Source organism: Bufo bufo, chromosome 8 (assembly GCF_905171765.1).
Source record: "Bufo bufo chromosome 8, aBufBuf1.1, whole genome shotgun sequence".
NCBI lineage: Eukaryota > Metazoa > Chordata > Amphibia > Anura > Bufonidae > Bufo > Bufo bufo.
In genome coordinates this window covers 203,945,735-203,972,617 of record NC_053396.1, presented here as the reverse complement: position 1 = coordinate 203,972,617, position 26,883 = coordinate 203,945,735, and the positions used below count along the sequence as shown (strand labels likewise).

At 40.7% G+C, this 26,883-nt stretch overlaps 2 protein-coding genes across 2 annotated transcripts; one reads left to right on the top strand and one right to left on the bottom strand.

The window, feature by feature from the left end:
- Positions 1-8,174: 8,174 nt before the first annotated feature.
- Positions 8,175-9,137, bottom strand: LOC120978189 (olfactory receptor 1N1-like). Its single transcript, XM_040406411.1, has one exon. The coding sequence runs from the start codon at positions 9,135-9,137 to the stop codon at positions 8,175-8,177; it is 963 nt and encodes a 320-aa protein (XP_040262345.1).
- A 15,352-nt stretch (positions 9,138-24,489) lies between these two features.
- On the top strand, positions 24,490-25,452 carry LOC120978188 (olfactory receptor 151-like). The gene has a single exon (XM_040406410.1). The coding sequence runs from the start codon at positions 24,490-24,492 to the stop codon at positions 25,450-25,452; it is 963 nt and encodes a 320-aa protein (XP_040262344.1).
- Positions 25,453-26,883: the final 1,431 nt, after the last annotated feature.

The window sequence follows — 26,883 nt, the reverse complement described above, 5'->3', positions numbered from 1 at the left end:
CAACTGTGCTCTAGTAGACACAGTAATCATATCTGGTCCCCTATCCCCCCCAATACTCACATCATTTCCCCAATAAATACAAAAATCTTTTCAAATCTAGTACTAACAACAGTGCCTTTCCCTAACCATTCCTTCCAGTGCTCAGAACAGAGTCCTTTTTCCATCAGTGGCCACAGCAATCCCCCCAACCACAAGCCTTGACAGAAGGTTTCCCATTTCTACATATACTCACCTCTAGCATGCTCCAGAAATGTGCTTAATGCTGACAGGAATGCAGTCCCTATTATTTCCAGTTCATTCTAATGCAGGTTGACTGTTGCATTACTCGAAAGGTTGATTAACAGATATGTATAAAGATGGCAATACATATGATCTCTCCCGATCCTCTCTTACATATGCATGCTTGGCTCCACCATTCATGCATATGTAATGAATGAGGAGGGGAGGAAGATGCTGGCAGACACCTCTGCAGGTGGCTTATCGCTCCGAGAACTTAAAGGGGTTGTCCCATTAAAAATATTCTACAGTGTTCAAGCCAGCACCTGGGTCTGAATACTTTTGTAATTTTATGTAATTAAACATTTTGTACAGCCACTGAGTTATTCAATAAAATGTATCTGTAAAGCGCCACCTGCAGTTTGTTTTATTCCTATTTCTTTGTCCTCTTCACTGAGATGGCCGCACATGCTCAGTTTCATCCTTCAACTGCCTCCTGAGCTGTGATATGGAGAGCTGAGACACGCCTCCTAAGCTGTGATAGGGAGAGCGTGGACACGCCCCCTGAGTTGCAGCGGAAAAGACACTCCCCTTGAGCTGCCAGCTTGATATAAATCTAGCAGAGCAATGAATGGGGAGATCTCTGGATCCATGTGAGGTGCAGGGCTGGTTCTAGCTTTGTTAGAAAGAGATTGTCATGTACTACGGGATATGATGTCTAATTTAATTTTTTTACATTAGTCATGGGATAACCCCTTTAAGGATCAGGCAATTGAAATCCAGCTTGCTCAATTCTTATCTGCCCTGACATTAACCATCGTGGGGAGAGTCAAGTACACGTTACCAGGTCTGAATGTACTAAAATGTGTATGGCCATCTTAAAGAGAATCTATCAAGGTCAAACCTATTAAACAAGGCATACGACCTGGGAGTTAATCCTACTGATTGCAATGATACTCATCTTGTGAAAATAGGGGGGGGGGGGGCAACCCCTCTGTGTTTCTCAGCTCTTCAGCTTTCCTGTGCTGGCCATGCCCTTTGGTGCTCTGAAGCCCTCACTTGCACAAAGAATTAAAGTCTTTTTTAGTCGGGAACACCACAACTTATTTTCACAAGACATGTATCATTTTAATCAACACAATCAACCCTACCAGGCAGTATGTTTAGTTTATTAGGGGCAATCCTGCTGACAGATGTTCTTTAAATTATGTTTTATCCTCAATTCTATTAACTATATGCAATTGGATCAGTATCCTAAATAGTCACTGCTTCAACAGTTTATTTGTTCCCAGGCATATAGTGCCTTGAAAAATACCCCTTGAACTTTTTCTTATTTTGTCAGATTTCATCCACAAAGTTAAACGCTATGTACACCTTTGGGGACAATTTTTTCATGATTGTATTGTACTCATTTTGAGCTAAAAATCACTTTTTAAATTGGCCTTTAATACAAATATGGAGCCCTTTTTTCTGCACAGAGCTGAGATTCTCTAATAGAGGCATCTGAATTTTCTCTCTGCCCTGTCAGCCATCTCACCAGACAGGCTCCTTATCTCTGCTCTCTGACATTATAAACACAGATTATAGCTCAGTTCTAATGATAAGTACGGCTATAAATGTGGCTTAAATAAGCGTTTATGACCTCTTAGTAAATTATCGATAAGGGTTATTAGATGACAGGCACAATGTGAAAGTAAAAAGTACAATTCACACAACTAGACAAACAGTTAGCCCCTTTGTGACTAAATAACTCAATATTTTTAACCAAGTGAAAAAATGATTTTTAGCCCAAAATTTGTAAAATGCAATCATAAAAAAAAATTGCTTCCAAAGGTGTATATACTGTAGCCTGAAATGTATTTTATTGGAATTTTATGTGATAGACCAACACAAAGTAGCAAGTATGTGTGAAGTGAAAAGAAAATGGTACATGGTTTTTAAAAAGTTAAAAAAAAAAAAATCAGAAAAGTGTGACGTGCTGACCTCTAAATAAATTCCAATTGTCAAATGCCTTCAGAAGTCACCTAATTAGTAGTGTTGATCGCAAATATTAGAATTGCGAATTTTAAACGCGAATATTGGCAGTTCGAGAATTTGCGAAGATGTAGAATATAGTGATATATATTCGTAATCTCGAATATTCTAAATTTTGTTTTCATCAGTGACCTCCCTTCTTGCTTGTGGGCCAATGAGAAGGCTGCAAAGTCTTTCTCTGAGCTTAGCAATATCCCTAGCAACCAATAGGAAGTTGCCTACACCTTTACTATATAAAAAAAACTCCCCAGCAGCCATTTTTTGCAGTTCTGAGAGAGACAGCAGTGCCATTGCTGTGCTCTGTGCTTTTCTGTGTCATTACATTAGTTAGTTAGCTTATATGTATAATACAGATAGCTAGTGGGAGATAGTCAGTGTAGGTTAGATAGTGATATAGTGTAGCTGATAGGTTCTGCTGTCCATACATACAAGCTACAGACATAGTGCTGGATGTCACAAGTTCACAACAATACATAGTGCACCAATCAGTAATATGTAGTCAGACCTGCTAAAATGTGAATTTGCACGTATTGCGCAAAAATATGCGCATCATTAGTGCTGATTTGCGCAATCGTGAATATATTGGAGCACTCTATCTGCATATAAAGCTATTGTAATGTTCTGCCGTGCCAACCATTTTCTCCAGTCTCAGGAAACTTCTAGCAGCTTGAAAAATGTAGCAAAAATGACCCACGCTTGTATTGCGAGCGCATTACGCGAATATTACATTGCCGATTTTTGCAATCAAGAAAATAATCGTGAATTTTCGAATTTGCTAATTTAGGACGAATATTTGCCTAAATATTCGCGAAATATCGCAAATTAGAATATTGCCCCTACTTATTAGTAAATAGAGTCCACCTGTGTATAAAGTATTCTCAGTATAACTCTACAGCTGCTCAGTGAAGGCCTCAGAGATTTGTTAGTAAACATTAGTAATTAACTCTTTCTACCCCGGGCCAGTTTTCACCTTCCTGCCCAGGCCATTTTTTGCAAATCTGACATGTATCACTATATGTGGTAATAACTTTGGAACACTTTTACTTATCCAAGCCATTCTGAGATTGTTTTCTCGTGACACATTGTACTTCATGACAGTCATAAATTTGAGTCAATATATTTCACCTTTATTTATGAAAAAATGACAAATTTACCAAAAATTAAGAAAAAATAACAATTTTCAAAATTTCTATTTCTCTGCTTTTAAAACAGAAAGTGATACCTCATAAAATATTTATTACTTAACATTCCTAATATGTCTACTTTATGTTGGCATTATTTTGTAAATGTCATTTTATTTTTTTAGGACGTTAAAAGGCTTAGAATTTTAGAAGCAATTCTAAAAAATATTAAGAACATTTCCAAAACCCACTTTTTAAGGACCAGTTCAGGTCTGAAGTCACATTCTGGGGCTTACATAGTGAAAACTCCCCATAAATGACCCCATTGTAGAAACTACACCCCTCAAGCTACTCAAAACTGATTTTACAAACTTTGTTAACCCTTTAGGTGTTCCACAAGAATTAAAGGTAAATAGAGATGACATTTCAAAATTTAACTTTTTTGGCAGATTTTCCATTTTAATCAATTTTTTTTCTTTAACACATTGAGGGTTAACAGCCAAACAAAACTCAACATTTATTACCCTGTTTGTGCGGTTTACAGAAACACCCCACATGTGGTTGTAAACTGATGTAAGGGCACACGGCAGGGCGCAGAAGAAAAGGAACGCCATATGGTTTTTGGAAGGCAGCTTTTGCTAAACTGGTTTTTAGATGCCATGTCCCATTTTAAGCCCCCCTGATGCACCCTTACAGTAGAAACTCCCAAAAAGTGACCCCATTTTGGAAACTAGGAAATAAGGTGCCAGTTTTTGTGTCTCTATTTTCTGAAAGCCATATTTTTTTTTCTGCCGATCATCTTGTGCAGGGGCTTGTTTTTTGTAGGAAGAGTTGACGTTTTTATTGGTACCATTTTTGGGTACATATGATTTTTTGATCATTCATTATTACACTTTATGGGGCAAGGTGACCAAAAAATTGGTAATTTTGGCACAATTTTTTATTTATTTATTTATATTTTCAGCGTTCACCTGAGGGGTTAGGTCATCTGATATTTTTATAAAGCATATTGTTATAAATGTGGCAATACCTAATATGTATACTTTATCTTATTTATTTAAGTTTAAACAAATATATTTTTGAAACAAAAAAAATTATGTTTTAGTGTATCCATAGTCTGAGAGCCATAGCTTTTTTATTTTTTGACCGATTGTCTTAGATAGGGTCTCCTTTTTTGTGAGATGAGGTAATGGTTTAATTGGTACTATTTTGGCTTTTTTTTTACTGTGTTCACCTGAGGGGTTAGGTCATGTGATATTTTTATAGAGCAGGTTGTTACGGACGCAACAATACCTAATATGTCTACTTTTTAAATTTATTTCACTTTAGCACAATAATAGCAGTTTTGAAGCAAAATAATATCATATTTTAGTGTCTCCATTGTCTGAGAGTGATAGCTTTTTTTTTTGACTGATTGTCTTAGTTAGGGTCTCATTTTTTGGGGGATGAGGTGACGGTTTGATGGGTACTATTTTGGGGGGCATACGCCTTTTTGATCGCTTGGTGTTGCAATTTTTGTGATGTAAGGTGACAAAATGGCTTTTTTTGATACCGTTTCTATTTTTTACGGTGTTCATCTGAGGGGTTAGGTCATGTGATATTTTTATAGAGCTGCTTGTTACGGACCCGGTGATTCCTAATATGTATACTTTTTTTTATTTATTTCACTTTAACACAATAACAGCATATTTGACACAAAAAAATGATGTTTTAGTGTGTCATGTTCTGAGAGCTATAGTTTTTTTTTTTAGCGATTTCCTTATGTAGGGGCTCATTTTTTGCAGGATGCGGTGACGGTTGGTATCATTTTAAGGGACATACACCTTTTTGATCGCTTGGTGTTGCACTTTTTGTGATGTAAGGTGACAAAAATGGCTTTTTTTGACACCGTTTTTTTTTTATGGTGTTTATCAGATGGGGTGGATCATGTGATATATTTATAGAGCCAGTCGTTACAAACTCGGGGATACCTAATATGTGTGTTTTTTCTTTTTTTTCAATTTTTTTTAATAAAATCGGGAAAAGTGGTGTTTTTTTTCACTTGAAACTTTTTTTTTAATTAAAAAACTTTTAACTTTTTTTTTCTGACTTTCATTTTGGGGGTCTGATCACCTCTGCAATGCATTACAATACATCTTTTTTTGTAATGCATTGTCTGTTAGTGTATGACACAGAGTAATACACTAACAGGATGCCTAGGAGACCCAGCCTGAGGCTGGATCTCCTGGGCACCCGTAGAAGGCAGGTCCCAATGACGTGCAAGGCATTGGGCAGCCTATGCATGGCATCGGGCTGCCTTCTCACCCATCGGGTCGCCGCCACGGCAGTGTGGGGACCCAATGGGCTCCCTTACCCGCAGCAAACCCCTTCTATATCACGGTCAGCGCTGACCGCACCATAGAAGGGGTTAATGTGCCGGCATCTGTGTTTTCACCGATTCCGGCGCATACTGCAGGGGTCCGGCTAACGGGAACAGATGGTCCCCTGCAGCTGATCGGGCGGGCGCAGCTCCTGCACCCGCCTGATCAGAGCGCCGTAATAGTACTGCGCTGGGCGGCAAGTCACGTCCCGCTGCGCAGTACTGTTATGGCGCTGGTCGGGAGGGGGTTAAACAGCATCATGAAAACTAAGGAACACACCAGACATGTCAGGGATAAGGTTGTGGAGAAGTGTAAAGCAGGGTTAGGTTATAAAAAAATATCCCGAACTCTGAACATCTCACGGAGCACTGTTCAATCCATCATCCAAAAATATGCAGACCTACTTAGACATGGCCGTTCACCTAAACTGACAGCCCAGGCAAGGAGAGCACTAAATAGAGAAGCAGCCAGGAGGCTTATGGTCACTCTGGCGGGGCTGCAGAGATCCACATCTTAGGTGGGAGAATCTGTCCACAGGACAACTATTAGGGTTCCTTCACACTTGCGCTTTCCTTTTCCATTATTGAGATCCGGGGACATTGTCAATGGGGACAAAACTGAACTGAACGAAACAGAATGCACCAGAATTGTTTGGTGGCTTCCCCATCGCGGATAGAATAACGCTGCAAGCAGCGTTTCCTGTGCGCGATGTGGTGCGGAGCAAGACACAATAAAAAAACGATCCGTCCTCCATTGACTTTCAATGGCATTCATGACTGATCAGTCTTCGCTATTTAAAAGATACAACCGGATCCGATCATAATGAATGCAGATGGTTGTATTATCAGAACTGATCCATGGCGGATCCAGCAAAAATGCTGGTATGAAAGTAGCCTAAGTCGTGTAAGCCATAAGAAGTCCTGTTTGCAAATTGCCACAAGCCATGTAGGGGACACAGCAAACGTGGAAGAAGGTGCTCTGGTCCGCTAAGACCAAAGTTTAACTTTTTGGCCAAAATGCAAAACCCTATGTGTGGTAGAAAACTGAAAATGCACATCACTCTGAACACATCATCCCCACTGTGAAACATGGTGGTGGCAACATCATGCTGTGGGGATGTTTTTCTTCAGCAGGGACAGGTATGCTGGTCAGAGATGATGGGAATATGGATGGAGCTAAATACAGGGCAATACTGGAGGAAAACCTAGTGGAGGCTGCAAAAAACTTGAGACTGGCCAGGAGGTTCACCTTCCAGCAGGACAAATCTCTTCAAACTCATAATCAAGGCTGTACTTAAGCTGGTTCTCATTAGATTTATATTACAGAACTATGGATCCATCTACCCCATCCTTAGAACGGAGATATAAACTTCATGTAAAAACACAGTACCCTGTTCTATAGAATATATCTACGGTAAGAGCCCACATATTGTAGTGTAATATAGTGCCAATAGCACAACAAGATGTTTTTAAGGTCATCTGTCAGCAGTTTTGTACCTATGACACCGGCTGACCTATTACATATGCGCTTGGCAGCTGAAGACATCTGTGTTGGTCCCATGTTCATATGTGTCTGCATTGCTTAGAATTTTTATTTTTTTTATATATATATATATATGCAAATGAGCCTCTAGGGCAACGGGGACATTTCCATTATACCTAGAGGTTCAACTCTCTGCAACTGCACTTTGATTGACAGGCCCAGGTAGTGGAAACATCATCACTCCTGGATCTGTCAATCAAAGTGCAGGGCGCAGCAGTTGCAGAGAGAGCTGAGCCTCCAGGTGTAACGGCAATGCCCCCACTGCTCCTAGAGGCTCATTTGTTTGTATTAAAACATTATTTTTCTCAGTAATGCGGGCACATATGAACATGGGACTAACACAGATGCCTTCAAATGCAAAGCGCACATGTAACAGGTCAGCCAGTGTCATAGACACAAATGCCATTTAACTTTTATTTAGATTTTTCAATTGTTCCAATTTTTTATTTGGATTAACGTGTCATATACACAAACGAATTGTGTTCCTCAGTGGTAACCTTTGTAGAGGTTCTCCACTCTGGTTAATGATTACCTCTATCATATCCATCTGTCCTATCAAATTTTATGGAAAGGAGTTGTCTAAGGCTACTTTCTAGCGTTTTTGGGTCCAGCAAAAACGCTTTCATTACTGATAATACAACCATCTGCATCCGTTATATTATCTTTAACATATCCTAATTGCTAAATGACCCTTTTACCTACAAGTGTAGCTATTATAAAGGTGGCCCTCTGAGGTCAGAGTCAGTAGAAGCAGAAAAAGAGGAGGAATGATATAACATTGACCAGAGTAGGTTTTTCCACTGAATTTGTGGGGTTAAGAAGGGAATTATCTTGCTTTCTTCTGAATCAAACATCTAGGCCTTAGAAAAACTGAACTTGATGGACATCCGGGATTGCCCCATTAGACCCGGGATGGTTGGAAAGCATTCTGTTTATCAGGGTCTAGCTTGGCACAGGATCTTTTTAGAGCCATTTTCACATCTTTATTCTTAAGGCTGTAGATGATTGGATTAAACAGGGGGACAGCGGCCGTGTTAAATAGAGCAAAAAGTTTCCCAGATTCCATAGTGCTACTTAATTTCGGGGTCAGATATTGGCTGAATACTGTTGTATATAGTAATATGACCACAGTGAGATGTGAGGAACACGTATAGAAGGCCTTCCGTCTTCCAGAGCTGGAACGTATCCTTAGTATAGCCTGTATTATAAATATGTAGGACACAAATGTTAGAATGAATGGTATCAGTATCATGGTAAAAAGCCCCTCAATGAAGAAGAGCATCTCCAGAAGAGAAGTATCATCACAGGAAATTTTCATGACAGGGACAATATCGCAGAAGAAGTGGTTGATCTCAATGGAAGAATAGCAAGAGAAGTGGCAAACAATAAAAGTCAAAGGAACTATTTGTACAAACCCCAAAACCCAACAGGCAGAGGCCAATATAGCACATATGCTAGTTTTCATAATCATGTGATACTGTAAGGGCTTACAGATGGCCACATAGCGATCGTAGCCCATGGACGTCAATATCAACAGGTCAGCACTACCTAAGGAGCCAAACATATGCATCTGCACCATGCACGCAGCATAGGAAACAATTCTATCACCAGTAATGAAGTGTATAAGGATCTTATGTAATGAAATGGTGGCACAACTGATGTCCAGTATAGACAAGTTGCCCAGGAAGAAGTACATGGGAGTGTGGAGATGAGAGTCCTGACAAGCAAAAAGAATGGTCAAGTTACCACATAGGATGAAGATATACATAAGGAGAACCAGAAGGAAGATCAAAAGTTGAAGTTGGGGGTCGTCTGATATCCCCTTAATGATGAAATATGTGATTGGTGTCTGGTTTACATGCATTGTGGCCAAATATGTAATTCAAATACATCTATATTATGTGAGTAAAGACGAGGTGAACACTAATATAAAATCATGAGCCATAATGTCATGTTTAGAGGGAATGTTTGGTTGAATTAAGGCAGGTCCTGGGCAAGGCACCCCATGAACTATCGTAGACTTCCAGAATGTAGATTTCCTTTTTTTTGTCTTGTTTTATTTTATTTTGAACCCATTTTTTCTTGTTTCACACAATCTTCCAGCAACTGAAAAGAGAAAGGAAAAACAACGATAATATAAAGTATCATTTAATAGAAAAAAATAAAATAAAATTATAGAATTTTTTTTTCTAGAAAAATGTTTTTATTTTACTACATTTATATATTGCCAATAGCATTGTCATCCCTAATGCCAATGAGTTGCCAATCTCAGACACAAAAGGCCCCTTTACAGGGGCCAATAATCAGGACAGTTATTGCAGTGGAGCATTCCTAGGGGTACCTGAAGGCATGGAAGACTCAGTTTTTATGTCTGCTAAAATACAGATAGTGACAGCTACAGTCTATTCTTTTTACCATTGAACTCTATGTAAAAGGGATGCAAACCAATTCACTTCCATTGCATCCATTTATATTTGCCTATTTGTATCTGTTAAATGAACCTCCTAAACAGAGGATGTGATGTAAACCCACCTAGATTATTGCTCTGTATGGCTATGTTGTATGAAGCTCTAATATGGTCCCTATAGTACTCTACTGACCCTACTGTTCTTCTGTTTGTTTCAGATTTCATATAAAGTTACTGTATATAGAGTTTTTTTTACTGCTGCATTCTATCACTTGTTATATTATAAAGGAGGTAAAAGACCACCTACCAGAGATATGTGCCACCGTTTTTTTACAGTGATTTTCACAAATTTCCAGATTCTAAAATACTGTAATTTCACTCCCTATTTCAAACTCCTAACTTAATTCAGCACCCAGACCAAACCTAAAATAATGTCCAGACAGTAAAATAAATTCCGACGCCAGATCAGACAGCAAAATAATTTCCGACCCCAGACCATACAGTAAAATAAATGTAGACCCTCAGACCAGACAAAAAAATTAATTCAGAATCCAGAGTACACAACCAAATAAATTCAAACCCCAGAGCAGACAAAAAAATGAATTCAGACCCCAGAGCAGACAGCAAAATAAATTCAGAACCCAGAGCAGACAGCAAAATAAATTCAGAATCCAGACCACATAGCAAAATAAATTCAGACCCCATACCAAACAGCAAAATAAATTCAGAACTTAGGCAGCAACATAAATTCAGACCCCAGACCAGAAAGTAAAATAAATTCAGAACCCAGACCAAACAGCGAAATAAATTCAGAACCCAGACCAGACCGAAAAATTATTTCAGAACTCAGAAAGCTAAATAAATTCAGACCCCAGACCAAACAGCAGAATAAATTAAGAACCTAGGCAGCAAAATAAAGTCAGACCCCAGACCAGAAAGCTAAATAAATTCAGTCCCCAGACCAGACAGAAAAATAAATTCAGACCCCAGACCAAACAGCAAAATAAATTCAGAGCCCAGTCCAGGTAGCAAAATAAATTCAGACTCCAGATAAGACAGAAGTATAAATTCAGACCTCAGATCAGACAGCAAAATAAATTTAGACCCCAGAGCAGACAGCAAAATAAATTCAGAACCCATACAGCAAAATAAATTCAGACCCCACAGTAGACAGCAAAATAAATTCAGACCCCAGAACAAACAGCAAAATAAATTCCGAACCCAGAGCAAACAGCAAAATAAATTCAGAACCCAGACCAGACAGCAAAATAAATTCAGAACCCAGACCAGACAGCAAAATAAATTCAGACCCCAGACCAGACAGCAAAATAAATTCAGACCCCAGACCAGACAGCAAAATAAATTCAGACCTCAGATCAGACAGAAAAATAAATTCAGACCCCAGAACAGACAGCAAAATAAATTCAGACCCCAGAGCAGACAGTAAAGTAAATTCAGAACCCAGACAGCAAAATAAATTCAGAACCCATACAGCAAAATTTATTCAGAACCCAGACAGCAAAATAAATTCAGACCCTACAGTAGACAGCAAAATAAATTCAGACCCCAGAACAAACAGCTAAAAAAATTCAGAACCCAGAGCAAACAGCAAAATAAATTCAGAACCCAGACCAGACAGCAATATAAATTCTGAATGCAGACCAGACAGCAAAATAAATATAGAACCCAGACCGGACGATAAAATAAATTCAGAACTCAGACAGCAAAATACATTCAGACCCCAGACCAGACAGCAAAACATAAATACAGACCCCAAATCACACCCCAGAAATTAATTTAGGTCCGAGAACAGATGCCAGAGGAGAGTAAGAAAAGGAATTCCTATAATTCTAAAGTATTCTAAATAGATTTACTAGACTCCAGTTCCTACAGTTAAGGCAGCAATCCTTAAATCTACGCAAAAATCCCAGTGTCGCTGAGTCACTGTGCTGTCCGTGACAATGGTAACCACTGAGCCATGTGTCTGTGTGCACTTTCTGTGTATGTAAATACTGTAGCTCATTAGTTTGAAGCTGTGTGCAACAACCTCTTTTATTTTCATAGGCTCCGTGATGACTAGAAGATGACAGGAGCCCCACTGCTAGGACCTCCAAAATTTTCAGCTATCGTCAAGACAACACAAAATGAGAGGCTCATTCCTAATCAGTATTACACTGTAGATTCTTAAAATTTATGGACAGCACCGTTCTTGTAGTCATCTCCATGATTAGTGCATAAAGGAACTGGAAACTGGAATTATCTGTGTTTGTTACAACCAGGACATTTAGGAACTAGAGAGCAAACGACTGGGCCCTACGTATGCAGCTCTAACCTTTTAACTGCCCTCCACCAGGAATTTAAAATTTAACCTTTTGACTGTCCTAGACCAGGAATTCTATATTTAACCAATTCACTGCCCTAAGCCACCAAGCATTGAGCGATTTACCCTGTCATTGCTCTGGACCACCAGAAATACTGTTATTGACCAACACACTTCCCTATATCACCAGGTATACTGACTCTAACCTCTTCACTGCTCTAGATCACTAGAGATTTTAATATTAACCCATTAATTGATGTAGAGCACAAGGGATACTGTCATTAATTGTATTCACTGCTATAAAACATCAGTGATATAGATATTAGCCCCTTCACTACCTTACACCACCAGAGATACTTAACTCATACATACCTTCAAAGACATTACTCTACAAGATATGCCCGGGACTGTTCCTATAGAAAACTACATTGGCAGCACCATATATTTTTTAACATTATTTATCATAATGCTGTTGTGTCATGTGTAAATCCAGGCAGAAAACAATGCGAAACCACACATTTCTCAAATTCCTCTTTCCTAACACACAGGAGCGAAAACACAAACTAGTACAGTGATGGAGATTGATCGAAACTAGTGCAAGGCGAATGTGAAGCTCTCAGTTCCATCTCTCAGCTTTGATAAATAAAATCAGTGATCTGATTTTATTTGTGAATGTGTGAACCAGCTGACCAGTATGCTCTCTGGCAGTACTTACATGGGACTGCAACCAGGTGCTCCTTAAGATCGGAGTGCAGGCCACTCCTGATAAATATACCATTTCCTTTGTGGTAATTAATCCCTTGATAGTTAATTAGCGGGCATTAATTATTGATTTATTTTCAGGTGTAGATTCTCATGGGTCTTTTACAAATTATGATAATATAGAAAGTTTAAAACAACAGGGAATTCTTCAGTTCTCATCTGAAGCAATTTTACATTGTTAGTTTAATGTAGAAACTATTATAGCATTTATTATAGTGACCTCTACTCTACTCTACATACCACTGTGAAGCACAATATACTTTCGCAGCAGGACCAAATACCACAGTGCAGCACAATATACCACCCCAAAAGAACCAAATACCACTGTTCTGTCTTCATACACATTCACACAGTGTGCAGTCTGACATTCAGCATAAACCGTTCCTGGCTTCCAAATAAGAGGACTGTTCTTTGTAGTCTAACTTATTTATTGGTCAACAGGTTGTACTCTCTGCACGGTGCATATGAGTGACAGATTGTACAAGTGTGATTGGTAAAACAGGATTGTTAATTGGTAAAACTACAAAAATACAAGTAATATAAAGCATAGCATAGCATGTACTATAACATTACATTAAAACTGAAGCACATGGTAAAATGGCTGCCTGTATATAGGATTACATGCCTAGCTAACAGTAGTAACAACTCCCTGAGTAGCAATTATAACTAACTGAACAGCTCTGCATAACATAATACCCCTGAAACAAAGGTAGATATGCTTTTACAAGGATGGTGGAGTTTGAGAAGGAGACATGCATAGGACAGCTCTGAACTGTGTCCTGGAGACTGGAGACTTCTTTTTCCCAGAATGATTTGCACTCTCACAATGCAGTAGTATTTTGTAACAGGAAAAACAAAGTGCAATACAACTTACCACCGCAAGATGGTGCTATAACCACACTAAACACTTCAGAAATACAAAGACTGAGGCAGACATGATCTGAAATGATTCTCTAACTCAGCTGGGCAGAACAACCACAGTGCAGCACAATATACAGTACTGCTTCAACAGGACCAAATACCACAGTACATCACAAAAAACTTTCCCAGCAGAACCAAATACCACAGTGCAGCACAATATACCACCGCAACAGAACCAAATAGCAAAGCGCAATGAAATATACCACACCAAATGAACCAAATACCACATTCCAGTACAGAATACTGATCCAACATCTCCAAATACCACAGTACCGCACAATATACAGATGTAGCAGGGGTAACTCAAATTTCTTATCTCATCATGATATCTTGAAACAAAAGCCATTGAAAAGCAATTGCTTAACGCATTTAGTTGCATTTAGTTTAGATAACATGTCTCATAAAACATGTGTGGTAACCCTGCTACATCCGTACTGCTCCAGCAGGACCAAATACCACAGTTCATCATAATATACCACCCCAAAAGAACCAAATACCACAGTCCAGTACAGAATACTCATCCAACAGCTCCAAATACCACAGTGCAGCACAATATACCAATCCAGCAGGACCAAATACCACAGTTCAGCACAATATACTGCCCCAGCAGAACCAAATACCTACCCAGTGCTAGCTAATACGTTCCTTATTCCTCCTCCACTTGTCTCTAATTAAGATATGTAGGAGGGGGATGAGGAGGTGAGACACAGCTGGCACAGAGCCAGCCCTACTGTAAGCATGCTACGTGGTCTTTATGCACTACCAAACATACAGGAGAATACAGCACTATATACAGTTGCAATAAAAAGTATGTGAACCCTTTGGAATGATATGGATTTCTGCACAAATTGGTCATAAAATGTGATCTGATCTTCATCTAAGTCACAACAATAGACAATCACAGTCGGCTTAAACTAATAACACACAAATAATTAAATGTTACCATGTTTTTATTGAACACACCATGTAAACATTCACAGTGCAGGTGGAAAAAGTATGTGAACCCTTGGATTTAATAACTCGTTGAACCTCCTTTGGCAGCAATAACTTCAACCAAATGTTTCCTGTAGTTGCAGATCAGACGTGCACAACCGTCAGGAGTAATTCTTGACCATTCCTCTTTACAGAACAGTTTCAGTTCAGCAATATTCTTGGGATGTCTGGTGTGAATCGCTTTCTTGAGGTCATGCCACAGCATCTCAATCGGGTTGAGGTCAGGACTCTGACTGGGCCACTCCAGAAGGCATATTTTCTTCTGTTTAAGCCATTCTGTTGTTGATTTACTTCTATGCTTTGGGTCGTTGTCCTGTTGCAACACCCATCTTCTGTTGAGCTTCAGCTGGTGGACAGATGGCCTTAAAGGGAACCTGTCATGTGGATATTTTATAATAATCTAACTAATTATATACAATCATTAACTACTAAAAGTACCTTAGATGTATTCACTTACTGGTGTGACAGATGGTTATCTCATAATATACACACAAAGATGCCACATGCCGCATGCTAATGAGCTGATTTGAGTCCAGCGTGATGTCAGTGAGTCCAGCGTTTTCTTAATTCAGAGCTATAGCCACTCCCCTGCCTACCTGCTGCTGATTCATATGGAAAAAAACTGTCAATCAGCAGCAGGTAGGCAGGGAGAGTCAGGAGCTCATGAATATTCAGGACTCATCATTATGAGCTGGAGCTTTTCAATACAAGATGTTGGCAGATTGACTGGGTCAATTAAAGAAAGTGACCCAGCATTTTGCTAAGAGAATCAGTCACTTATTTATGTTGCCCTTAGTTAGGACACCATAAAACTGGTGACAGGTTCCCTTTAAGTTCTCCTGCAAAATGTCTTGATAAACTTGGGAATTCATTTTTCCTTCGATGATAGCAATCCGTCCAGGCCCTGACGCAGCAAAGCAGCCCCAACCATGATGCCCCCATAACCATACTTCACAGTTGGGATGAGGTTTTGATGTTGGTGCGCTGTGCCTCTTTTTCTCCACACATAGTGTTGTGTGTTTCTTCCAAACAACTGTTTCATCTGTCCACAGAATATTTTGCCAGTACTGCTGTGGAACATCCAGGTGCTCTTGTGCAAACTGTAAACGTGTAGCAATGTTTTTTTTTTGGTCAGCAGTGGCTTCCTCTGTGGTATCCTCCCATGAAATCCATTTTTGTTTAGTGTTTTATGTATCGTAGATTCGCTAACAGGGATGTTAGCATATGCCAGAGACTTTTGTAAGTCTTTAGCTGACACTCTAGGATTCTTCTTCACCTCATTGAGCAGTCTGTGCTGTGCTCTTGCAGTCATCTTTACAGGACGGCCACTCCTAGGGAGAGTAGCAGCAGTGCTGAACTTTCTCCATTTATATACAATTTGTCTTACCATGGACTGATGAACAGCAAGGTTTTTGGAAATACTTTTATAATCCTTTCCAGCTTTATGCAAGTCAACAATTCTTAATCGTAGCTCTTCTCAAAGCTCTTTTGTGTGAGGCATCATTCACATCAGGCAATGCTTCTTGTGAAAAGCAAACCCAGAACTGGTGTGTGTTTTTTATAGGGCAGGGCAGCTGTAACCAACACCTCCAATCTCATCTCATTGATTGGACTCAAGTTGGCTGACACCTCATTTCAATTAGTTCTTGGAGATGTCATTAGTCTAGGGGTTCACATACTTTTTCCACCTGCACTGTTAATGTTTACATGGTGTGTTCAATAAAAACATGGTAACATTTAATTCTTTGTGTGTTATTAGTTTAAGCAGACTGTGATTGTCTATTGTTGCGACTTAGATGAAGATCAGATCACATTTTATGACCATTTTGTGCAGAAATCCATATCATTCCAAAGGGTTCACATACTTTTTCTTGCAACTGTACTTATTACACCCAGTGACGTCTCCTCTGATGTAGACATTCCCTTTCCTCATCTGTTCCATTAAGACCAAACCATCATGACGACTTTCAGCCTCACCTCGTATTTGCAGAGATTGTCACACAGGCATATCTGCCACCTCTAATACTGTGCCCACTGCATTCCCCAATGCCCTCAAATACTATACTGCAGAAAAAAGGGCCTCCAGTATTAAAGGGGTTATCCAATTTCACAAACAGCCCCCCCCCCCCCATGTGCCGGGTCCCTCACAGGTAATATACTTACCCCGCATGCTGCGCGGCTCCTGGTCCCCGCACTGCCACTGCTGCTTCTCCCTGTACACGGATGAAAACATCCGGTGTCGGGGGGAGCAGCCAATGGCAGGCGGGGACAGGGACGGCCTGCCTAGCGTCACCCAGTTGCCATAAGGTGGGCTCAAATGTAGTGTTAAGCAGGGGCGGACACAGACAGCAAAGGGCCCCTGTGAAAAGAAAAATGTGTCTGCCTTCCCCCCCAAACTACACATACAGACATCAACATATACAATACGTGCATAATCCTGGAAGACCAAGGAGCATATAAGAACCAGGAGCGCAGCTCTGGCCCAGTAAGCAACAAGTACAGTGCCAATGAAAAAGGGGTAAAATGAAAAAAGAAAAATAGATACAGTAACCCCTTTAAGGTGCTTTTGGCCAACAAATTGTCGTACAACCAAGGATCAAAGCAGCACAATGCTGTGATGCATTGAGTTAAAATCAATGGGGTCACATTGTAACCTTGAAGTTTCTTACAACCACAATCAGAAAGTCGCAAGAAATTCAGCAGGTTGGTTTTTTTGCGACCATCGGGTCAAAGCCCCATTTACTTTTACAAGTTGCAGTGTAGTGTAGTGTTGCTGCAGGCTTTGGCCGCACAGTGTGTGTTGCCGCCAGCCAAAGGGCCCATTTAAACGGCCGTATGTGTTTTACAGTCCGCAAATCGCATTTGCGGACAAGAATACGACATGTTCTATCTTTTTTGGGGGGCCACGGAATGGACATACGAATGTGGACAGCGCATGGTGTGTGCTGTCCGCATCTTTTGCGGCCCTATTGAAATGAATGGGTCTGCATCAGACCCGTATATACCGTCTTGTGAATTGTCCCTAACACACATACTGGACTTTCATACATGCAGCTGCTCTTTTTCACACATTCTCACTTTACGGTTGCGGGTAATTTAGTGGCCCTGCCGGTGCCGGTAATTTCCTTCTACCTGTAATAATAATTGCTGGTATTTTTCTTTAAGAACTGTTACTATTGAGGTAATGAGGCTTCCATTGTGAGGTGCTCAATAGTACCCCCCCTCCCCCCACTTGTGGTGAGAAAAAAAAAAAGGAACTCACCTCCTTCTTTTGCTTGCGCTGCTGTGAACACTCGCTGCAGACTGGAAGCTCAGAATAGGACCTGCGTAACATCGTCGCGCTGGTGTGCAGGTCCTGTCCTCCATTCAGCAGCGAGTGTTCAGCGCGCAAAAGGAGCACAGAGAAGAGAAGGGGGCATTACTATTAATGGGGGCACTACTGGGGGCACTAAAGCGGGCATTAATATTACTGGGGGCTCTAATGGGGGCATTTATATTGCTGGGGGGCACTAATGGGGGCATTATTGATTCTGGGGGGCACTAATAGAGGCATTACTATTACTGGGGGCACTAATGGGGGGATTATTAATTCTGGTGCTACTAATTGGGGCATTATTAATTATGGGGGGCACTAATGGAGGCATTAATATTACTGGGGGCACTTATGGCAACATTATTAATAACGAGAGGCACATTATGACATAGCGACTTAACACCCCGTATTAAGCCATGCCCCCACAACCACACCCCATTTGGAGTGTGGCTTAACGTATCCAGTATTTTTTGTTGGGAAAGGTGGCAACCCTACCTCACACATGCAGGCGGTGTTACATACATAAATCTCTAGGCACTGTCAAATACATACATGCAGGCACTCTTACATACACACACTGTCATACATGCAGGCACTCTTTTACACTATATTACATACAGACTCGTGACCCTCTGTATTGCTGGTTCTTGTGTCCTCAGGATTTCCCCCCTCTCAGCAGCAGGCCCCTCCCCCTCTCTGTAGCAGGCTCAGGATCCTCCCCCTCTCAGCAGCAGGCTCAGGCCCCTCCCCCTCTCTGTAGCAGGCTCAGGATCCTCCCCCTCTCTGTAGCAGGCTCAGGATCCTCCCCCTCTCAGTAGCAGGGCTCGGTCTCCACACAGCAGCAGTCCTTCCTTCCTTACTGATTAGCAGTGCTGGCTCATTGGAGGAGAGGCTGTCAGTGCTTTTGAGTGACAGGTTTTAGTCCAATCAGCACGCCTGGTCAGTAAGGCTGGGTCCACAAGGTCCTATTTTCGAGAAAATTGCGGCAAAATGCGTTTGGTTTTTCCACAATTTTGTAAAAATCATACCTTGTGGACACAGCCTTACTGACCAGCAGTGCTGATTACACTTAAACCTGTCAGTCCTCTTATGAATCGGGGGCTGTATCCAGCCCCTGAGCAGCACATCATCTCTCAGTCCCTCTGAAGTTCAGGAAGGAAGCCCACTGCAGCCAACCACTTTTCATAATATATGTGATTGCATAGGAGTTGAGCTTACTAGCAATTGAGAAAGCTCACTTGTTAATTCGTGGCCCACAGAGGATTTCACCAGCTTCCCAGTACACCACTCCAAGCTTTATGGGCCTCCTCGCACATTGGACCCCTGTGCAGCTGAACCAGTCCGCCCCTGAGAAGCATTCAAAGCGGAATTTGGTCAGAAGTTTAAGAAAGCTTTGATTTGCAACTAATGCAAATTTCCTCACGTTTTGTAGTAATGAATCCCCTGTGATATCACAGCCCTATAAAACCCTTATCCAACATGGTCTCCATTTTACTGTGAGCTGAACAGAGGAAGAGCTGGGGCAAGCGCTCATGCTCTAGGAAAACTATAGCTGAAAACAATTAATTGAAGAATATTGGAGAGGGAGAGTGCAAGGAGAGTGCAGGGAGACTTATTCCGTGTTAGTTTTATTTATTTTCTCCTATATTTACTTATTCTTACATCAGCCATAAACTAAGATATGTAATTCAATACCAATAAAATGGAAACCTTTATTATTCCGGTGCTAGTATGCCAACCAATATCATCCAGTCTGCACCCCTTAAGGTGGCCAGGTCATAAAGGGGTTTTCCAGGATTTTAATATTGATGACCTATTCAATATCAGATCAGCAGGGGTCTGACACCCGGCACCCCCGCCGATCAGCTGGTTGAAGAGAAGGTTACGTTCCATGCAAGCACAGCCTTCCCTTCATTGTTTATCTGCTCGCCGTCAACATTGCAGCAGTGAGCAGTGTAATTACAAGTCGTCCCATTCACTTTAATGGGACAGCTACTTTCTATTCAAGTGTATACTACAGAGCAATCCCATAGCTCTCATGCAATGTCAATGTCGACCAGGTAAACAATGAAGGGAAGGCTGCGCTCGCATGCAACGCGACCTTCTCTTCAACCAGCGGGGGTGCTGAGTGTCGAACCACGTCGATCTGATATTAATGACCTTTTCTCAGGATAGGTCATAAATATTAAAATCCTGAAAAACCCCTTTAATGATGACCATCCTCCTCTTTTGCTGACTTTACTTCTTCCAAATGATCCTTCAAAGTCTCCATGTCCTAGAAAAGTCAGCAAGATGCAGAAAGAGGAGGAACTGGATGTTTCTGATGACATATTCTCATTGATATTAGATGATGTGGAAAAGGAGGAAAAGCAGATGGCAGAAGAAGGGTCTTCCACTTGTAGGCCAGGAAAGCGCTGGGGTTGGAAAAGTGAGTATGCCAGAGCTGATTAATATTCTGTGGTTACTGAGAAGTAACCTGCAGGAGATTGTAGGCAAGAATGGTAATGATATGCATATTGTCCCCCACCTAACCAGGCAAACCCCATACCAGCAACTGCCCCTGTTTTAAGGTGCATTAGAGGTGCTGTGAGGCCATTGACAATGAAGAAGGACTATACAGTGCGGTCTTTATTATTAAATGAAATTAACAGCTGAAAGGCAGTTAATTGGTCTCACGTTTTTTCATGCCTGCAACCCGCTAGCAGCACAGGCATTTGGTCGTATCCTAGGGCAGACTGCCCTGGGTATGGCAGATTTATTGCAATTCATGACTAATTAATTTGGAATGAATCAAATTTCTTGGCTAACTTTGGCAAAATTGCCAAATCAAATTTTTCAAAACTTTTCTCATCTCTACTCGAAAGGCCCACTGGCATCAGGCAACAAGGAATCTTCCTGGCAGGGTCCATCCCTGGACAACATGAGAGCAACATGGTGATTGGTCCAATACAGCATATGATTCTTAGGCCAGAGTTTTGGGTGCCACCCTGAACAGCAGGATTTCCTTTATACTGCAAGCTGTACTGGAAACATCTGCATCACTAAGAAAGTCTTAAAGGGATTGTCCTATAAAAAAAATATTTTAAACAAGCCCCTGGATCTGAATACTTGCCTCTGGAGGGGATGGTAAGGCATGCTGCCTCCCAATAGGAGACAACTCCAGACAGTCAGGTTTGCAGTAAAACAGTGTGCCCCTTTACTGGAGGGACTCAAGTGCAAAACAATATAGGCAAGGCACTGAGCTGGCTTCTCCAGTTTCCTCCCTGGCAGAAGAAGGTTCTGTGCTGAGGAAAGGCCTGAGGTAGCTTTCTCTCTCTCTCTTAGAAGGCTGGTACCCAGGCCAAAAGGCTCAGGGTCAGTGGATCAGGAACATTGTTGCAGTTTCAGTCTGCCATAGACCTGTATACCTTTTCAATGCAAGTCTATGAGAATGACTAAGCAGTTTTTCCAGACATAGACAAGTCTTCAAACATAAACAACAGAGCTAAACCAGACAGTCAAAAGGTCAGTGTATTTTTCCCCTCCAAAACTTTGCATTGTCCTTTATAGTAAAATGTAGAAGATTTCTAACTTTTCAGTCCATAGGAGGAAAGTCCCAAAGTTTCTCAGTATTAGCTGGCTCTGCATTAACTCTTTCCACAGTACAGTGCAAATAAACATGATATATTACAATAAGCATATAAAATGCAGTTCAAGAATATAAAACAGTATAAGGGCACTTAACAAGTATGAAGTTCATTGCTTTGTGTAGTAGTAATAGGGCAAATGTCCACAAATGTCTATGTTCCAAAGTATCCTTGTTCTAGGACACTACAATAAGGCGCCCATGTACAGTTGCAAGAAAAAGTATGTGAACCCTTTGGAATGATATGGATTTCTGCACAAATTGGTCATAAAATGTGATCTGATCTTCATCTAAGTCACAACAATAGACAATCACAGTCTGCTTAAACTAATAACACACAAAGAATTAAATGTTATCATGTTTTTATTGAACACACCATGTAAACATTCACAGTGCAGGTGGAAAAAGTATGTGAACCCTTGGATTTAATAACTGGTTAAGCCTCCTATAACTTCAACCAAACCTTTCCTGTAGTTGCAGATCAGACGTGCACAACGGTCAGGAGTAATTCTTGACCATTCCTCTTTACAGAACTATTTCAGTTCAGCAATATTCTTGGGATGTCTGGTGTGAATCGCTTTCTTGAGGTCGTGCCACAGAATCTCAATAGGGTCAATTGAGGTCAGGACTCTGACTGGGCCACTCCAGAAGGCGTATTTTCTTCTGTTTAAGCCATTCTGTTGTTGATTTACTTCTATGCTTTGGGTCGTTTTCCTGTTGCAACACCCATCTTCTGTTGAGCTTCAGCTGGTAGACAGATGGCCTTAAGTTCTCCTGCAAAATGTCTTGATAAACTTGGGAATTCATTTTTCCTTCGATGATAGCAATCCGTCCAGGCCCTGACGCAGCAAAGCAGCCCCAAACCATGATGCCCCCACCACCATACTTCACAGTTGGGATGAGGTTTTGATGTTGGTGCGCTATGCCTCTTTTCCTCTACACATAGTGTTGTGTGTTTCTTCCAAACAACTCAACTTTGATCTCATCTGTCCACAGAATATTTTGCCAGTACTGCTATGGAACATCCAGGTGCTCTTGTGCAAACTGTAAACGTGTAGCAATGGTTTTTTTTGGACAGCAGTGGCTTCCTCTGTGGTATCCTTCCATGAAATCTATTATTGTTTAGTGTTTTACGTATTGTAGATTCGCTAACAGGGATGTTAGCATATGCCAGAGACTTTTGTAAGTCTTTAGCTGACACTCTAGGATTCTTCTTCACCTCATTGAGCAGTCTGTGCTGTGCTCTTGCAGTCATCTTTACAGGACGGCCACTCCTAGGGAGAGTAGCAGCAGCAGTGCTGAACTTTCTCCATTTATATACAATTTGTCTTACCATGGACTGATGAACAGCAAGGTTTTTGGAAATACTTTTATAATCCTTTCCAGCTTTATGCAAGTCAACAATTCTTAATCGTAGCTCTTCTCAAAGCTCTTTTGTGCAAGGCATCATTCACATCAGGCAATGCTTCTTGTGAAAAGCAAACCCAGAACTGGTGTGTGTTTTTTTATAGGGCAGGGCAGCTGTAACCAACACCTCCAATCTCATCTCATTGATTGGACTCCAGTTGGCTGACACCTCACTCCAATTAGCTCTTGGAGATGTCATTAGTCTAGGGGTTCACATACTTTTTCCACCTGCACTGTGAATGCTTACATGGTGTGTTCAATAAAAACATGGTAACATTTAATTATTTGTGTGTTATTAGTTTAAGCAGACTGTGATTGTCTATTGTTGTGACTTAGATGAAGATCAGATCACATTTTATGACCAATTTGTGCAGAAATCCATATCATTCCGGGGTTTGCATACTTTTTCTTGCAACTGTATCATAAGGAAGCCACCAATTTTGGCCCTCTTGATCCCTGATGAAGACCTCTATAGTAAAAAAATGGTATATAATGTCGACATTTTCCTAATGATCATGTTCATTTAAATTGATGATGTTATGTATAACCAAGACCCTAATTACCAATTAGCTCATGAATTCGACTACTGTAACTAATCCTGGGAGATTAATTACCACTAATGTTGTATTATATATACACCCATAACAATAGCCACAGTCGATCCCATGTAAGACAATAGTGGGACCCAGCATCTGTAGCTAGATAATGGAGCATCACGCTTGAAACATTACTATTAATAATAAATAGTGCATTGCTATATTAGAGGGAGAGACCTCTCTGGGGGTGAGTGGATCAGGTAAGTGTAACAGAAGTGTAAACTCCAGGGTCACAGATTTTGGGCCCAAGTAATTTGGCCCTTCTTAGAAAGGTAAAGGAATTATATCCTGAAAAAGAGAAAGAGAGAGAGATACAAAAAGCAAAGATGAGGCAACGCTCCAAGTAACTTGGAGTGCTGCCTCATCCTTACTTTTTTGGATCTTCTAGTGGACTTCTGCCTATTGTCCAAGAGGAATTGCACCCAAACTTTACCTAATACACTGTGCTGCTGTTTCTTTTTGTTTTTAGATAGATAGATATTACATGGATGAATAGATAGATGCATGGGAACCTATGGGCAATATATGCTACTGTATGGCAGTACTGACCCTAAGTTGATAATTTTTCTACTGTTTATTCATTAATATTTTATAGGGATATTTTAGGAATTCTTCCTTCTTCATTTTCAGTAACATGCATCCCTAATTGGGCTGTAGCTATAGAGGGCACAGAACTAACAGTTCTGCCACATAAGAAGATGCCAGTATTATCAATGGCACATGGTGAGTGAGGGACCCTGTTACAGATTATGCATTGGAGGCCAGGGGCTTCAGTTTTGCTTCTGAACCCTAATCCCTACAAACTTCCTATTACCTTTTAGTTCCTTTCTTTCTCTGGTATTTCTTGCAGATCTTAGAATTTGGAGACGAAAATGAATCCCAACCAGACGATTATCAAATACTTCATCATAAAAGGGATCACTGAGGTCCCAGAGATTCAGCTTCTCATCTTCCTCCTGGTTCTCCTCATCTATCTCATAACCCTTGGGGGTAACATAACCCTTCTCTTCTTAGTCTATCTTGATCATCGCCTCCATACTCCTATGTATTTTCTCCTAGGTAACTTGTCTGTAGTGGACATATCTTTTTCAACAGTCACTCTACACAAGATCCTATTAAGTTTCGTCACCCAGAATAAAGCCATTTCTTATATTCCTTGCATGATACAGATGTACATGTTCGGTTCTTTGACAGGTCATGAGCTGTTAATGCTGACAGCTATGAGCTACGACCGCTATGTGGCCATCTGTAACCCTTTACGATATCACATGGTTATGAATACTACAACCTGTACCCTATTAGCTTCTGTCTGCTGGGTTTGGGGATTTTTACAAGTCATTCCACCAGTTGGGATCATGTGTAGCTTCTCTTGCTATTTATCCAATGAAATCAACCACTTTTTCTGCGACATTGTTCCCCTGATGAGAATTTGCTGTAACGACACATCTTTCTTAAAAAAGTTGATCTTCATAGAAGGGCTGTTAGTCCTTAATCTGACTCCATTTATTCTCACGTTTCTTCCCTACATTTTTATAATTAACACCATAATGAAGATACGATGTAGCATTGGAAGACGCAAGGCTTACTACACGTGTTCTTCTCACCTGACAGCGTTCATCTTGCTCTACGCGACCCTTGTTGGACAATATCTGACACCAAACCTAAACAGCACCTTAGAATCTAAAAAATGTTTTGCTCTTTTCAACACGGCCGCTGTCCCAATGTTAAATCCTCTCATCTACAGCTTGAAAAATAAAGATGTGAAAAAAGCTATCAAATGGAGCTTGGGAAACATGAAAAGATATTTATCGACATGCTCTACGTATTTTTTTTAATGTAATAACTCATAAGCCTGAGTCCAGGTAATATGTCTGATCATTGATGAATTCATCTACTGTCAGGTTGGGGCATGCAATTCAATCAATCTCTGAAACAGAGTACTGATTGTAAATGGAAATGGTTCTTTGCAAAATTTTGTAATATATGGCATATAAGGGGTTAAATGGCCGTGATCAGTGCTGGGATTCTGCTCTTCTCCACATGGGAACCCAGGGCAGCGCTAAGGCTAGGTGGTGGCTTAGCCTAACACCCCTTAATGACACTTCATGTTGTAAAAAAGCATGTTGGTGGCCACTAAGGCTTTAAACCAAAGGGTTGATTCTGACAGTAGAATGGCCCCACAGCCAGGGACAATATAATCAAGAGGGATCTCTGAGAAAAGACTTCCCATTCTCTAGATCGGATAGAGAGGGAATTTTCTTCTAGTTCCGTACACTATTACCTGTAAAGATGGTCTCTTCTTCCCGCTGTGCCTACCATTTTAATGTATTAGCCAGAGAAGAAGGTGGCTACAAAGAGCCTCTCTCACTATGGAGGACCAGACAGCCCAATTGGAAATATGTAATACTTTATATCCCCTGTGGAGGCACCATGAATGCCATGTTCTCCTGCAGATTACAGTTTATCATTGAAGGTCTCTAAAGCTGGACACTCTGTGATGAGGTTATCATCCAATCCTGGCTAATAATAATTATGATTATATATATTATAATTGGTTAAATTTTTTGGGGTTGTTACTAATTTCACCAATGAAGACATACACTCACCTAAAGAATTATTAGGAACACCATACTAATACAGTGTTGGACCCCCTTTTGCCTTCAGAACTGCCTTAATTCTACGTGGCACTGATTCAACAAGGTGCTGATAGCATTCTTTAAAAATGTTGGCCCATATTGATAGGATAGCATCTTGCAGTTGATGGAGATTTGAGGGATGCACATCCAGGGCACGAAGCTCCCGTTCCACCACATCCCAAAGATGCTCTATTGGGTTGAGATCTGGTGACTGTGGGGGCCATTTTAGTACAGTGAACTCATTGTCATGTTCAAGAAACCAATTTGAAATTATTCGAGCTTTGTCACATGGTGCATTATCCTGATGGAAGTAGCCATCAGAGGATGGATACATGTTCTCATTCTGTTTACGCCAAATTCGGACTCTACCATTTGAATGTCTCAACAGAAATCGATACTCATCAGACCAGGCAACATTTTTCCAGTCTTCAACAGTCCAATTTTGGTGAGCTCGTGCAAATTGTAGCCTCTTTTTCCTATTTGTAGTGGAGATGAGTGGTACCCGGTGGGGTCTTCTGCTGTTGTAGCCCATCCGCCTCAAGGTTGTGCGTGTTGTGGCTTCACAAATGCTTTGCTGCATACCTCGGTTGTAACGAGTGGTTATTTCAGTCAACGTTGCTCTTCTATCAG

Coding starts and splice junctions, on each gene's coding strand:
- LOC120978189 (XM_040406411.1), bottom strand. CDS start 9,137: ATGCATGTAAACCAGACACCAATCACATATTTCATCATTAAGGGGATA.
- LOC120978188 (XM_040406410.1), top strand. CDS start 24,490: ATGAATCCCAACCAGACGATTATCAAATACTTCATCATAAAAGGGATC.